The 15861-nt window shown below is 41.9% G+C and overlaps 1 protein-coding gene across 1 annotated transcript in view; it reads left to right on the top strand.

Moving 5' to 3' along the window:
- The first annotated feature begins 6276 nt into the window (after window positions 1-6276).
- DNAH8 (dynein axonemal heavy chain 8) overlaps window positions 6277-15861 on the top strand; it is a 274964-nt gene continuing 265379 nt past the window's right edge. The window contains exons 1-4 of the mRNA XM_070418643.1: window positions 6277-6402; window positions 7391-7580; window positions 8071-8234; window positions 15554-15730. Coding sequence (XP_070274744.1) covers window positions 6292-6402; window positions 7391-7580; window positions 8071-8234; window positions 15554-15730 — 642 coding nt within the window. The 5' untranslated portion in view covers window positions 6277-6291. The remainder of the gene's footprint in view (window positions 6403-7390; window positions 7581-8070; window positions 8235-15553; window positions 15731-15861) is intronic.

Raw genomic sequence — 15861 nt, 5'->3', positions numbered from 1 at the left:
TTTAAATACAGTTCCTCATGTTGTGACCCAACCATCAAATTATTTTCGTTGCTACTTCATAACTGTAATGTTGCTACTGTTATGAATCGTAATGTAAATATCTGATATGCAGGATGGTCTTAGGCGACTCCTGTGAAAGGGTCGTTTGACCGCCAAAGGGGTCGCGACCTACAGGTTAAGAACCGCTGGATTAGCCGTAACCGGTTTGGCTCAGTGGATAGAGCGTCGGCCTGCGGACTGAAAGGTCCCAGGTTCGATTCCGGTCAAGGGCATGTACCTGGGTTGCGGGCACATACCCAGTTAGGAGATGGGAGGGGGGCAGCTGATCGGTGTTTCTCTCTCATCGATGTTTCTAACTCTCTATCTCTCTCCCTTCCTCTCTGTAAAAAATCGATAAAATATATTAAAAAAAAAAAAAAAAAAAAGAACCGCTGGATTAGAGCATCAGCCCATGGACTGAAGGGTCTTGGGTTCAATTCTAGTCAAGAGCCCATACCTCAGTTGCATGCTCAATCCCCCGTGCGGGAGGCCGATCAGATGTGTCTCTCTCACATCGATGTTCCTCTCTCTCTCTGTCTGTCCCCCTCCCTACCTCTCTCTCTCTAAACAAACAAACAAACAAAAAAACAAAACAAAACAAAAAGAACAACGGAAAAGATATCCTCTGGTGAGGTTCTGAAATAGAATTCACCCTATATTCAACAGTAATTTTGGAGCTAAATTAGTTCAGATTCTAATCCTGCCTCTGATGTACCTGTGACTGTGTATCATGAATAAACTGTTTGAGCCTCTTTTTAATCTACAAAATGATGAAGATTAAAGTATGTAAAATGCCTAACACAGGGCTTGGTTCATTTTATTGTAGTACCCTAGTCATTTTATTGATTTTTTTCCTTTCATTTAACAGCTGGAACCACTTACTTATTTTTTTATGAAAGATGGTTGTAAGACATTGAAATTCTTGTACCAGGAAGGAGATGCGCCCGGCCTGGGTAAGGATGTTTTTCCCGGGGATAGTGCTGGCTAGTCGTTCATAAATGTTAAAGTGCAGCATGCCTTTTCTCTTGTACATGGGAAATCTTATATTCATAAAGAAAAGTTATCAGAAGCTTATATCTTAAAAACAATACATTTTAAACCCAAATATATACGTTTCAGGTATTAATGATGATTTAAAAAAATGTATTTACTTTTAACAACTGTCAAAATGTTCTCTGTATCTATGAGTCTGTTTCTGTTTTGCTTGTTTGTTTGTTTATTTAATCCCCACTAGAGGATACATTTATTGATTTTTAGAAAGGAAGGGAGGGAAAGAGGGAAAGAGGGAAAGAACCATCGATGTGAGAGAGAAACATCTATTGGTTGCCTACCATATGTACCCAAACTAGAGATTGAACCTACTGATTGAATCCCAGATGTGTGCCCTGACTGGGAATTGAACCAACAACCTTTCGGTGTGATGCTCAACCGACGGAGTCACTCCATCTGGGCCACTAGAATGACTTAAGGAGAAAACATCTTCATAGAAATCACTGACCTCTCCTGGGGGATACAAATTTTCTCTAGAATTTAATTGGATTTTCCCTGAAACAGGTGGAGCCATTTTGTACACATGTTCTCAGATGACTAGAAATAGTCACAAAACCACCCAAGAGCTCAGCAGCCGCTCCCTGTGGTCCTGGTCACATCTGTCTGCTGCAGCGGCCAGCTGGAATATCTGGCTTTCCCTACTGTTCTCGTTATTCTTAAAATAATGAACAGTTTATCAGGTAGTTAAACCTTTGTCTTAATAACGAGGTGCATAGGCCATCCTTTTGGCCTTAGACTCCTCACCTTCCAGACCCTGTGGATTTCATCTTCAGTGTGTCCCTCCTATTGGTCCCTTTTTGCTTTAAACGCTGCTGCCTTGACGCTGGCCTGTACTTCATGCCTGCCCTAGTCTTCCAGATTGAAAACCAGTGTCTCTGTTACCAGACTCCTCCTCTGAGGTTCACACTACTTACTTCTGCCAAGTCATTCTTTCCTTGTGCTGCTAGTTATGGGATTGGGTCCAACCCCTCATTTATCCGCTAAGACCCACGGTAACCTGTTTGGTCTGATTTCCTGTTCTTCCAGACATGAGTCTTCTGCTCTCTGTAAGCTGGTCCCTTCATTGTTTTCTGTTCATACCAGAGTCATTTCTGTGAGCTTTTCTCCACCTTGCTGACTCTCAGAATGCCTTCCTCCTCTCCACCCAGCCAAGTCCTGCCCCTCCTCCAGGTGGCGTGATACACTCTCTTCTATAGAGCCTTCCAGAATGTTCCAAGCCACACCCAACCCTGTTCTCCAGACTCCTGTCTCAGTTAAAACACAGCACCTGATTATATTCTTCTAATTTCATCTAATTGTTGAATATATGTATATCTTTCTTCCCCAACAAAATAGGTAAACTCATACGTACTGAGTAGGTCTGTTCTGTGGATTTTCCGTCTCTCACAGTTCTTACCCTAGTACATTATTGCATGGCCCATATTTTCATAACTCATTAAAAATTAAAATAATAGCTGAAAACTGTAGAAAGATAAGAAAATGTCTACTATTAGAATAAAAATCACCCACATTCTCCCTCACTGGAAATAAACATTGCTAACTCCTTGATGGATTACCTCCTCTCTCTCTCTCTCTCTCTCTCTCTCTCTCTCAGGATAATGTAACTATGATTTTCAAAACTTATCTCCTTTTTTTAGAATTTAGGTTATTTATAACTTTTTGCTCCTTTAAACAATACCTTGATGAAAATCATTGACGCTAATTCAGTGTGGATTAGGAAAATGTATTAGAAAGAATTCTCAGGAGGGGAATTGTCAGAAGGAAGGACAGACCTATTTTTAATCATTATTTTTACTATCTACAACAGGGGTCCTCACACTTTTTAAACAGGGGCCAGTTCACTGTCCCTCAGACGGTTGGAGGGCCGGACTATCTACACTAATAAAAGAGAAACATGGTAATTAGCATACGACCGCTACCCTTTTCATTGGCTAATCAGTGAGTATATGCAAATTAACTGTCAGCCAAGATGGCGGCCGGCAGCCAGGCAGCTGGAAGCGAACATGAGGCTTGCTTGCTGCAGTGACTACGGACTCCAACGTTCCCCGCCTCACTTTCCGGCCTCTCAGTTGCAACTCTAAGCAACTATCTACTATGTTGCAAATAAGAAAATAAACAAAAGCCCAGAAACCAACTTTCAGTCAGCCAGGCTTTAGCAACATTGTATCGATGTTTTCAGCTGCGAGGCTTCAGAGCTAAAGCTGGCCCAGAATAAAAAAAAAAAAAAAAGAAAACAAGGAGCGGTTGGAAGCTTCAGTCACTCGCTTCCGGAAAACAGCCCTCAGCCCCTCACCCAGACTGGCCAGGCACCCCAGTGGGGACCCCCACCCTGATCCAGGACACCCTTCAGGGCAAACCAGCCAGCTCCCACCCATGCACCAGGCTTCTATTCTATATAGTGAAAGGGTAATATGCCTCCTGGCACCGGGATCAGCGTGACAGGGGGCAGCACCCAAAACCCCTGATCGCCCTGTGGCTCTGTGTGTGACAGGGGGCGGGGCCACAACCTCCCTATCTGCCCTGCTCTGTGCCTGATAGGGGGGAGCTCCCCAATCCCCTGATTGCCCTGCAGCTCTGTGTTTGACAGGGTGCAGCGCACCAACCCCCCCACCCCCCATGGGCCCTGCTCTGTGTGTGACAGGGTAGAGCCATAACCTCTCCATCGGCCCTGCCTTGAGTGTGACAGGGTGCAGCGCCCCAACCCCCTGATCAGCCCTGCTCTGTGGGTGATAGAGGGTGGCGCCCCAACCCCCCTCCACGGGCCTTGCTCTGTGTGTGACAGGGTGGAGCCATAACCTCCCCATTGGCCCTGCCTTGAGTGTGACAGGGTGCAGCGCCCCAACCCCCTGATCCGCCCTGCTCTGTGTGTGACAGGGGGCGGTGTCCCAACTCCCCTATCAGCCCTACTCTGTGAGTGACAGCGGGGAGCTCCTCAACCCCCTGATCAGCCCTGCTCTGTGAGTGACAGGGGACAGCACCCCAACCCCCTGATGGGCCCTGCTCTGTGCGTGACAGGGGGTGGCGCCACAACCTCCCCATCGACCCTGCCTTGAGTGTGACAGGGGGCGGTGCCCCAACCCCCCATATGGCCCTACCCTGAGTGTGACTGAGGGTGGCATCGCAACCTCCCCATCCGCCCTGCTCTGTGCATGATGGGGCGGTGCCGCAACTCCCCAATCAGCCCTGCTCTGAGCCTGACCAGGGGCTGCACTTAGGAATTGGGCCTGCCCTCTGCCACCCAGGAGCAGGCCTAAGCCAGCAGGTCGTTATCTCCCGAGGGGTCCCAGACTGTGAGAGGGCACAGGCCGGGCTGGGGGACCGCCCCCCCCCACCCCCCCGGCCCTGAGTGCACAAATTTTTGTGCACCGGGCCTCTAGTAGTTTTAAAAAAAACTATGAGCAAATTCCTATGCACACTGCACATATCTTATTTTGAAGTAAAAAAACAAAACAGGAACAAATACAATATTTGTATTTGCATGCGGCCTGCGGGCCGTAGTTTGAGGACCCCTGATCTACAAAGTAGTGCATTTCTCAGCTTGGTAAATATTTCTCTACATGTCTTTCTTATATGCATGTGCTAACATATAAATGCTTATATCATTTAAAAATGTGATCATATGTTTTATTTTTGACTTGCTTTTTGCAGTTGACATTTTCTATGTTAAAAAACTGTTGTACGGTATCCAATAGTACAGTTGCATTGTGATTTTTAGAAACCAGTCCCCTATTATGATCTGCCACCCAGGAATATGTTCAGCTGTAAGTCAGAAATCCGAATAGTGGGTCTATTTGTCTCTCGTAACAAGGGAGGCAGTGACCGGCAATGATTCACATGCTCAGTAATGCCACCAGAACACAGATTCTTTTTATTCTGCCATTCTTAACATGTTGGCTTTGTGTTCATGTTTGCCCCATGCAGCTCTGGGCATCACATCCAGGTTCAAGGCACTTGTGGGAAAGAGCCTCACTAGTCACACACCTCCACTTTTCCAGGAAAGCCCAAGTTGTCTTCTTGGCCAGAACTGTGTCCCATGGCTACCCTAGGGAGGCTGAGAACGCAGTTGTTTTCCAGGGAATGTACTAGTACACGTTGCTTAAGGGGACAAATTCAGGTTCTTTTATCAAAGGTAGAGGTAGCTCTCATCCCAGCCTCTATGAATGAGCATTTACGCTTTTATATTGTACCAGGGTTCTTTGACTGCAAGCAACAGAAATAGACTCTGACTTAAATAAGAAAAAAAGGTGTTTGGGCATTCACAAATTTTAGAATTAGTTGAGCCACCAGGCCTTGGAAAGGGCGGGAATAGGGCATTTCCATGGATTTCAGGGCCATCATTTTTGGATTCATCACCAGATTGACATCTCTCAGATTCACTTTTATCTTTGTGTGTCTCCATTCAAGAGGCACATTCTCGCAGAGAGCTTACTTAGTCTAGTTTTCCGTGCTCATCACTGCAGGGCTCTGAGACTGGTATCTCTGGAATCACAGGATGGGTCGAATCCCCTGAGCCCACAGGAAGACAGGCAGGGCATACATAACATTTTTGTGGTTTTTGTGATGGGGAATTACAATGTTTATTTATCATATTTTAAATTGGCAATTGTAAATGGAGAAACTATTGATTTTTGCATATTCACATTACAACCAGCCATCTAACAGAATTATGTTGTTAATAGTTTTTTAATTTCCAAGAAAGATTTATAATTAAATGATTAGTTTTCATTGAAATTAGTTCAAGGAAGAATTTGATATAAATTGGGTGCTATGAGTATATTTAATAGGCGACTGAATCTTCTCAGGGGAGTCAGTGAGGCTTCCCAGAGACGTGGCGTTTCAGCTGAGATTTGAAAGCGAAATTGGAATGAGGTAGGCAAAAGAGGGGGGTGGGATAGGGGACCAGTTTGTGTGTAGGCCCTGCCTGAGGCCTGGCCAAAAGGAGCGGATGTGCAGAACTCGGGGAAAGGAACCAGGGGAAGCCCCAATGTGAGAATTCCAATATTGACATCTTTTTGTAGACAAAAAACAATTTATTCCACAATCACACCAAAAACATCTTATAATAAAGTGAAGCAAGAAGCGGCAGTGTAAAGGGCAGAGTAATTTCCCACATTTGATCAGTTATGTGATCATATGCTAACTTCTTGACTGTTGTTTTCAGAATGTGGTCGAATTATTGCTGGAGTAACCAAAGGGTCAAAAATGATGAGATTGTACATAGACAATGCAGCCCCGGAGAAACTCAAAGGAAAGTGTATATTTTTTGTTCGCTGTCAAAATGATAGTGCCATAAATCTTAAAAATATTCAAGAGGTATGTTTACATTTTGTTTTAAAATAGATAAACATTTTTCTAGCTTTATTGAGGTGTAATTGACATATAAGATTGTTGAAGCTTAAGGTGTAGAATGAGTTGATCGAATGCACTTTTTAAATACATATATATATATATACACACACACACATATTATTGATTTCAGAGAGAAAGGGAGAGGGAGAGATAGAAACATCACTGATGAGAGAGCATCATTGATCGGCTGCCTCCTGCATGCCGCACACTGGGGATTGAGCCTGCTACCCGGGCATGTGCCCTGACTGAGAATTGAGCCCGGAACCCTTCAGTCCATAGGCTGACGCTCTATCCACTGAGCCAAACTGGCTAGGGCTCTAATGCACTTTATATTGAGAAATGATTACCGTGGTAGCATTACCAACATCTCCTTCACCTCACATAATTACCAATTTTTTGGTAATGATGAATGATGCTTAAGATGTACCCTCTGAGCAGCTTTCAAGTATATAATGCGGTATTGTTAACTATAATCACCATGCCCCATGGTAGATTCCCAAGCTTACTGATAACAAAGTTTGTACCCTTTGACCAATGTTTTGCCATACAAAACTCTGAGCAGAGGGCTAGTTTTGTTGCTTTTTCCCTGGACTGGCACAGTGTGTCTGATCCCCTTTTCAGAGACCGGGCAACTTTCAACTGAAAACTTTGTTTATGCAGGAGGCCCAGTTTCATTTCCCTCGCATTGCACAGGCTCCGGGCCACATCTCCGTCCCTCTGTGGAAATTAAAGCACCAGGGGAAGTTTTACTTGCTGAACAGGCATGTAAATGGTAAAATGAGGGCAGAAAATAAGTTTGATGATTTTAGAACTCTAATATTCACAACCACTTAAGCTTTCCTAATAGTTTATAAGACCTATTGTCTATGCTTATTGTAATGTAAAATAGGTGATGATGTTCAGTTCTTTATTGGGATCAGCATGTAAACACTTTCGAACACTGCCCTTTCAGGAAGTGCTGTTTACTCTTCTGGATGCCTCAAAAGGACTCCTACATGGGATCAGGAATATGTTGGCGAAGATATTTCTACCAGCTATCCTTGCAACAAATAATTGGGGTGCTTTAAACCAATCCAAGCAGGGAGAGTCAGAAAAACACGTTTTCACTGAGACAATCAACAGATACCTTTCATTTTTAGATGGTAAGTATAACATTTCTTACCTAACACATTACTAAAAATGAGAAAATTAACTATATGTTATTAAAAATAAGCAAGAGATAAAAAAATTCCATTTCAAAAGAAGATATTAAGGTAATTATCAGAGAGGTAAGGTATCAAATCATTAGCACCTTTCTTTCCCAGGATTTTTGCAGGAGTAAGATAAGTTGTCATTTTGTTTTCCATTACAGCAGGAGGATTCTCTTCCTATATTATTTGTGAAAAATTCCACTATATTGAAAAATATATACTTTATTATAAACTCTCCTTTAAATATATAATTACACTATTTCATATTGTCAAAGCCCAATTTTATTAACAAACCATCAATTCACAATCTAATGATCAATTAGAATTATATTTCTATGAAGTATTAGGTCTCTCACTTTTTAGTAATGACACCTTGAAACCACACAGTGATATTTAACACATTGACATTAAACACCTCTTCTCAATATTTTTTTCCTGTTAGGTGCTAGAATAAGTATTGAGGGAACAGTTAAGTTAAAGAATATAGACAACTTTGAGTTTTCCAAACTGCAAACCTTTGAAGAAGTGACAGTCGCAGCCAGTAATTCAGAAACTGTTCGTCAGCTAGAGGATGTGCTGATGATATGGTACAAACAGATCGAACAGGTGAGCTAACTCAAGTAATCTCATCAGGTCTGAGTCATAATCACATCTGTGTTCTAGGCACTGCAGTTTATCTCTCAAAGGAAAGGGAAGAGGAATCTTCCAGATTCTGTTACGAAACTCAGCCTATTCTTGACTCCAGTGCAAAATTCATTGTTCTCTATGGACCACTTAAAATCAATTTTAGTGAAACTATAGGAAACTATAACAGTATGGGTTGAGAATCAAATAATGAAGAATCAGGAGTAGTCAACATGTATCTCTAATACTTTATATATTGTTTATATTCTTCAGGAGAGAGAGAGAGAGAGAGAGAGAGAGAGAGAGAGAGAGGAAAAGAACACAAGGAAGAGACTATAGCTACAGTGCTGGGCACTAAATAAATACCTATTGGTTGATCAATGAAATTGTTTGGGCTGACAAAGATGTCCAGACTAGGCTCATTCATACCAGTACTACTCTGGACATGTAAGTTTTCTCTGGCAGTAACAAAAGCAATGTTAGGAATGGGGTATATGTCAACATCCTGAGAGGTGCCAACTTATAAACATGACTAAAAATCATGTAATTGCCCCCAACTGAAAGAGGACTCTAGGAGCCAGCTTGCAGATCTCTAGCTCATGAGCACAGGACAGTGGAAAAGAAAGTCTTCAGTTAGGTGAGGACTGGGGGAGAAAAATCTTGACCTCACAAGAGTTAGACAAGAGCATTTCCGATATTACTTATAGAACTATGTTGGCAGAAGGAAGGTGCAATTGCAGTGAAAAAAATTGGAGGGCTTTGGAAACTCTGCCACGGCCTGGAATGCTGGCCACAGAATTTGTTTCTTTGTGTCACTGGGTAATTGAAGTGCATAACTGCCCAGCAGAAAACTCCTGCAGCCACCTACTCTGCCACTGGAGGAAGGGGTAGTTGTAACCCGTTGTGGAAATCAAGCTCTGTCCCACACAATGGCCAAGGAGATCCTCTCCAATTATTATAATCAATCAATACAGATTTTCTTTCACAAAAATGAGCAAGGACAATAAAATAGTTTTTTTAAAATACATTTTATTGATTTTTTACAGAGAGGAAGGGAGAGGGAGAGAGAGTCAGAAACATCGATTAGAGAGAAACATCGATCAACTGCCTCCTGCACACCTCCCACTGGGGATGTGCCTGCAACCCAGGTACATGCCCTTGACTGGAATCAAACCCGGGACCCGTCAATCCACAGGCCGACACTCTATCCACTGAGCCAAACCGGTCAGGGCAAGAAAATAGTTTGACATAGGAGACTTAGCAACCTGAAATAAGAAAATCAAGTTGGGCAATTGTAACAAATGGCCTTCAATTAAGCAGAATAAATGCAGGAAATGGAGAGATCTGTAAAAAAAAAAAAAAAAAAATCAAAAATAAACCTCGACCTCTTGTCATACACAAAAATTAATTCAAGATGGATCATAGACATAAATATGAAAGCTAAAAGTGATAAAAGAACATAAAACATGAATCTCAAAAACATATTGTGTTAGAGAAGCCAGTCTTAAGAACAGTAATGTGAAAAACAAAACAAAAACCAGAAATGAAAAAGGAAAAAAAAAAAAGGCCATAAATGAAGCAGAACATAAGACTATAGTAATATTTTCTTAAGTAAGATACAAAACCCAGAAGCCATGAAAGAAAAAAAAAAAAGACAGGTTTGGCTACATTAAAAAGAAATTAGTAACTTCCATATGTCAAAAACCACCATAAAGTTAAAAGATAAGGGACTTTCTGGGAGATAATGTTATCAGCATGTATAACAAAGAGTATCCATAATATATAAAGACATCTTATAAGTTATTAAGAAATGGGCAGTTCAGAGAAAAATAGGCCAAGGATCTGAACAATGTTATTCAAGGAAAGTACATGGAGATGTTTGACCTGGGAAAAAGGGAGCGTAGGAGTGACATGGTATTTTCAACTATTTGAAGGGATTTAATGGGAGATTAAACGTGTATGGCAGAAGTAAGCCAGAGAGAGTGATGGTTATAAGGAGAAAGATGGAAATGGAATGTACTGAATCACTGGAAATATTCAATTTGAGGCTGGGTTATCACCTATGAATAATGTAACAGGAATTAAACATCAAAAGGGTCATTTGATTTAAAATTTAAAAGTTAATTTTAAGGGTCATTTTCATTCTTTAATTCAGTTATTCAAATTATATAAGCTTTTAGCCATTTAAAAAAGCTTAAATTATGTCTACTGTCCTCCATTTAAGGAGGTAGAAAAGCTTGTAATTAGGTTAGGAAGAGTGCCATAAACCATGGTTAAAATTATAAGCATTTTCTGGATTAAAAATAGAACTTCAATACGTTTGAAAAATCAACTATGTATTTTGCCTCATTTGTATCCTTAAAAAATTCCATCACAATTTAAGTTAGGAAAAGTTATGAGCATTAAAAGTTATGAGCATTAAAAGTTATGAGCATCGCCGAAACTGGTTTGGCTCAGTGGATAGGGCGTCGGCCTGCGGACTGAAGGGTCCCAGGTTCGATTCCGGTCAGGGGCATGTACCTGGGTTGCGGGCACATCTCCCAGATGTGCAGGAGGCAGCTGATCTTGATGTTTCTCTCTCATCGATGTTTCTAACTCTCTATCTCTCTCCCTTCCTCTCTGTAAAAAATCAATAAAATATATATTTTTTAAAAAAAGTTATGAGCATTAATATAACACACATCTCTGTAACTGAGATTAAACAGATACCACCTACACTAATAAAAGATAAACATGCAAATTGACCGTACCTTCGCTATACCTTAAAGCCACGCCCAATCAGAGTGACTATATGCAAATTAACCCAACCAAGATGGCGACTGGCAGCCACGGAGCTGGAGCAAGCAGGAGGCTTGGTTGCTCCAGCGATGGAGGAAGCCAAGCTTCCCAGCTGCTGCAGCTGGCTCTGAGCTCCACTCCAGGCTACAAAGTTTCAATTATAGAAGGTAAATAAATCCCAGAATAAAAAGGAAAAAAGGAGAGGCTGAGAGCTTCCGTCGCCGGAGAGGCTTGGCCAGCCTGAAAACAGCCCTCAGTCCCTCACCCAGACTGGCTAGGCACCCCAGTGGGGACCCCCCACCCTAAAGGGGGTGTGGCCACCCTGAAAACAGCCATCAGCCCCTTACCCAGGCTGGCCAAACCTCCATGGGGTAAGGGTCCCCACTGGGGAGGGCTTGACCAGCCTGCAAACAGCCATCAGCCCCTCACCCAGGCTGGCCAGGCACCCCATTGGGGACCCCCACCCTGAAGGGGGTGTGACCAGCTGCAAACAGCCATCAGCCCCTCACCCAGGCTGGCCAGGCACCCCAGTGGGGACCCCCACCCTGAAGGGAGTGTGACCAGCCTGCAAACACCCATCAGCCCCTCACCGAGGCTGGCCAGGCACCCAAGCGGGACCCCCACCCTGATCCGGGACACCCTTCAGGGCAAACCAGCTGGCCCCCACCCGTGCACCAGGCCTCTATCCTATATAATAAAAGGGTAATATGCATATTGACCCTAACAGCAGAATGACTGGGAATGACTGGTCACTATGACACACACTGACTACCAGGGGCCAGATGCTCAATGCAGGAGCTTCCCCCTGGTGGTTAGTGTGCTGCCACAGGGGGAGCTCTGCTCAGCCACAAGCCAGGCTGATGGCTACCAGTACAGTGGTGGTGGTGGGAGCCTCTCCCGCCTCCTCAGCAGCGCTAAGGATGTCCGACTGCAGCTTAGAGCTGCTCCCCGATGGCAAGTGGACATCCCCCGTGGACTGCCGGGCTGCCAGAGGGATGTCTGACTGCCAGCTTAGGCCCAATCCCCCAGGGAGCGGGCCTGAGCCAGCAGGTGGTCATCCCCTGAGGGGTCCCAGACTGTGAGAGGGCACAGGCCGGGCTGAGGGACGCCCCCCTCCCCTGAGTGCACAAATTTTTGTGCACTGGGCCTCTAGTCCTATATAATAAAAGGGTAATATGCAAATTGACCCTAATGATGGAATGATCAGGAATGACCAGTTGCTATGACATGCACTGACCACCAGGGGGTACACGCTCAATGCAGGAGCTACCCCCTGGTGGTCAGTGCTTCCACAGGGGGAGTGCTGCTCAGCCAAAAGCCAGCTCATGGCTGGCCAGCACAGCAGTGGTGGCGGGAGCCTCTCCTGCCTCTGTGGCAGTGCTAAAGATATCTGACTAATGGCTTAGGCCTGCTCCCCTGGGGAGCGGGCCTAAGCCATTAGTTGGACATCACCTGAGGGCTCCTGGGCTGCCAGAGGGATGTCTGACTACCAGCTTAGGCCTGATCCTCCGGAGAGCAGGCCTAAGCTGTCAGTTGGACATCCCCTGAGGGGTCCTGGACTGTGAGAGGGCACAGGCTGGGCTGAGGGACCCCCTGAGTGCACAAATTTTCATGCACCAGGCCTCTAGTTTGCTATATTTGCTTCAGATCTTTTTTATTTTCATTAAAGCCTCTAACCCTTTCTTCTCCCTCCCTCTGTGTTACCACTATCCTGATGTTTTTGACTCCTCCCATTCTCTTGAAAGTTTGACACTTTTATTGTATTTACAAATTTATAAGCTTTATATCACAGATATAAATTTTATATGTATCTATAATAATAAAAGCGTAATATGCTATTTAGACTGGTTGTCCTTCCGGATGAAGTCGGGGCTGCAAGGGAGCCTGGGTCCCAGGTGCCTGCCAGTGGCCTGATGGAATCCCGGGCCCCGGGTGCCAGAAGCAAACCAGTGCCAGCAACCAGGGGAAGGAAGGCCTACTCTTGCACGAATTTCGTGCATCGGGCCTCTAGTATATATATAATGTATTTGTGTTTAAAATATTTACATAAACAGTATAATACTATTAAGGATCCTTTTACAGGTTTTTTTCCCCCTCAACATGCTTTCATTCATGTTGGTACAAGTAACTTTAATTCATTCACTGTAGGATATTCCTCTGTGAAAAAAAATCAGTTTATTATACAGATGTTCAGACATCTAAGAGACATTTAAATTATGTCTACTAACCTCTGTTTAAGAAGGTAGAGACGTTTATTTATTGATTCCCTCAGAAAGATAGTTATTTCTACTTTTTTTTGCGATTGCAAACAATAAAAATACATATTTAATGAATATCTTTGTTCAGGTCTCCTTTGTTCAAGAATTTCCCAGTGGAGCCCTGGTCAGTGTAGCTCATTTGGTTGGAGTATTGTCCTGTTCACTGAAGGGTGGGGAGTTCGATTCCCAGTCAGGGCACATATCTGGGCTGCTGGTTGGATCCCTGGTTGGGCATTATGGGAGGCCTCCAATCAATGTTTCTAACATCAGTGTTATCTCCCTCCCCCTCCCCTTTCTCTAAATAAATAAATGAATAAATAAATTGGTGGGAATATGTCCTTGGGTGAGGATTTAAAAATAAATTTCCCAGTGGAACTGCTGAGAGCAGTAATGTATGGATAATTTATTGGGTATTGCAAAGCCCTCCAAATAGTGGTTATAGTAACTATAAAATATTAACTATAATATTTTGTACAGAAGCATATGAGAGTTCCCCTTTCTTCAGATTTTCATCACACTTGGGATTGTCAGATTTTTAATGGTTGCCAATATATTGGGTGTGAAATGGTATCTTGATTTATTTTGCATTACCCTGAATACAGTTGAGGTTGAGTATGTTTAATGGCTCTTTAGGTTTCCTCTTTGTTGAATGGCTTCTTCATATCTTTTATGTAGTTATATTTCAGATTGTTTGATGATATCTTACTGAATTGTTGGAGTTTAAATAGTATTTTCTGGATGTTAATCCTTTCTTGGTTCATCTTGTGTCCTGCATTTTCATCTGGTATCATAAACCCATTTCTATTCCAGTGTTATGAAGATATTCTTCTACATTATTTATTTTAAATGGTGAAATACACCAGAATAAGTACAATAAAATAAACAAGCTATTGCAAAATTAACACCTGTATAAGCTTTGCACAAGTTAAGAAATGGAACACTGCACAGCACCTTGCAATCCCCTAGTATTCCTCTTCCCAATTTCAATTCCCCTTTCTTCCCCCAGCGGTAACCGTTTTCTTGACAATGATGATATTCAGTTTCATGGTTTTCTTCATAGTTTTACCCCTATGTTCTATATCTTCTTTAAGAGTTTTACCATTTTCTCTTAACATTTAGCATCTGGAATTGTGTGTGTGTGTGTGTGTGTGTGTGTGTGTGTGTGTGTGTGTGTGATGTGAGGTAGGAATCTAATTTTGTATTTTTCATATCGTCAGCCAATTTGCCCCAGAGCTGTTTATTTAATAAGGCCATTAACAAATTTGTAATGTCAACTCTGTAACATATCAAGTTTCTGGGACCCCTTTTCTCTCCCGCTGGTCTACTTATTTGTTTTTTTGTACTTATACCATGCTGCTTTTATTTCTGTAGCTTTTTACTAAATCAGTATTTGGTATGGCAAGTCCCTTTCTGTATTTTTCTTCAAAATTGTCTTGAGTACTTCTGGTTAATTCTTTCAAGCCAGAATTTTAAGGCTAGTTTATCAAGTATCATCAAAAACCCTTTTGAAATTTTGATTGAAACTTCATTGAATGTATACATTAATTTAGAGAAAAATGCCATCTTTATATGCCTGGATTTTTCCATTCATGAACATGTTACAATCTCTCCATTTCTGTAGGTCATATATTTGTGTGTTGGAAGTAAGTTTTCTAATTTTCTCCAAAAAGATAATATACATCTTTTGTTAATCTCTTGATATCATTGTTATTATTTATTATAGCAAGTAAATGCTATATGTTTATATTTACATTTTTAAATTGTTATATGATTTATAAGGAAATGCTACTAATATTTATATATATATAATCCGGCAACCTTACTTTTATTAATTATACAAGTTTGTCTTTAGATATTCTTGAATTTTTAGAATGTGATCAACCATGTCAGCTGTGATGATTCCATTTTTGTTTTTTCATTCCCAATTTTTATAGTAATTCTTTTGTTTACTTATCTTGTTTTGGCCTCTCCATTACCAGGTTGAATGGAAGTGGGTGGTGATAGTGGCAAAGTTGTCTTGTCCTTGGTTTTAGAATTATATTTTCTAAAATTTCACTCTTAAGTATGTTTGCTGTAGATTTTTGGTAGCTAGGCACTATTTATCATTTTAAAGAAGTTCCCATCTGTTCTTAGTTTGCTAGCAGTTTTAAACATTCTTCAATGTTGAATGTCATTTATACTTTTATCTTCCTTTGAAAAGATGAAAGTAACGAACTTTTAAAAGAAAGTAACATTTCTCTATTCTGTGAATATTTTTGATTGCAGGTACTTATTGAGAGTGAGCAAATGAGAAAAGAAGCTGATGACTCAGGCCCACTCACTGAACTGGAGCACTGGAAGCGCATGTCAGCCAAATTCAATTACATCATTGAACAGATTAAAGGGCCGAGTTGTAAGGCTGTCATAAATGTGCTTAATGTTGCACACTCCAAACTGTTAAAGGTAAAAGGCCTGTATTTTAAAGTTTGATATACTTCAGAACAGCCAACTAGAAAATTATTCTTCTTGAACTGCTTCTTTGCATCATATATGAACATCATGTATGCAGAAGTATTCATCTTTGAGTAAGGCTT

Source organism: Myotis yumanensis, unplaced genomic scaffold (assembly GCF_028538775.1).
Source record: "Myotis yumanensis isolate MYYU_CA2020_CCGP unplaced genomic scaffold, mMyoYum1.0.hap1 SCAF_6, whole genome shotgun sequence".
In the NCBI taxonomy this organism is placed as follows: domain Eukaryota; kingdom Metazoa; phylum Chordata; class Mammalia; order Chiroptera; family Vespertilionidae; genus Myotis; species Myotis yumanensis.
Note: the sequence above shows the minus strand (reverse complement) of the source record. Positions and strands in the feature narration are given on the sequence as shown.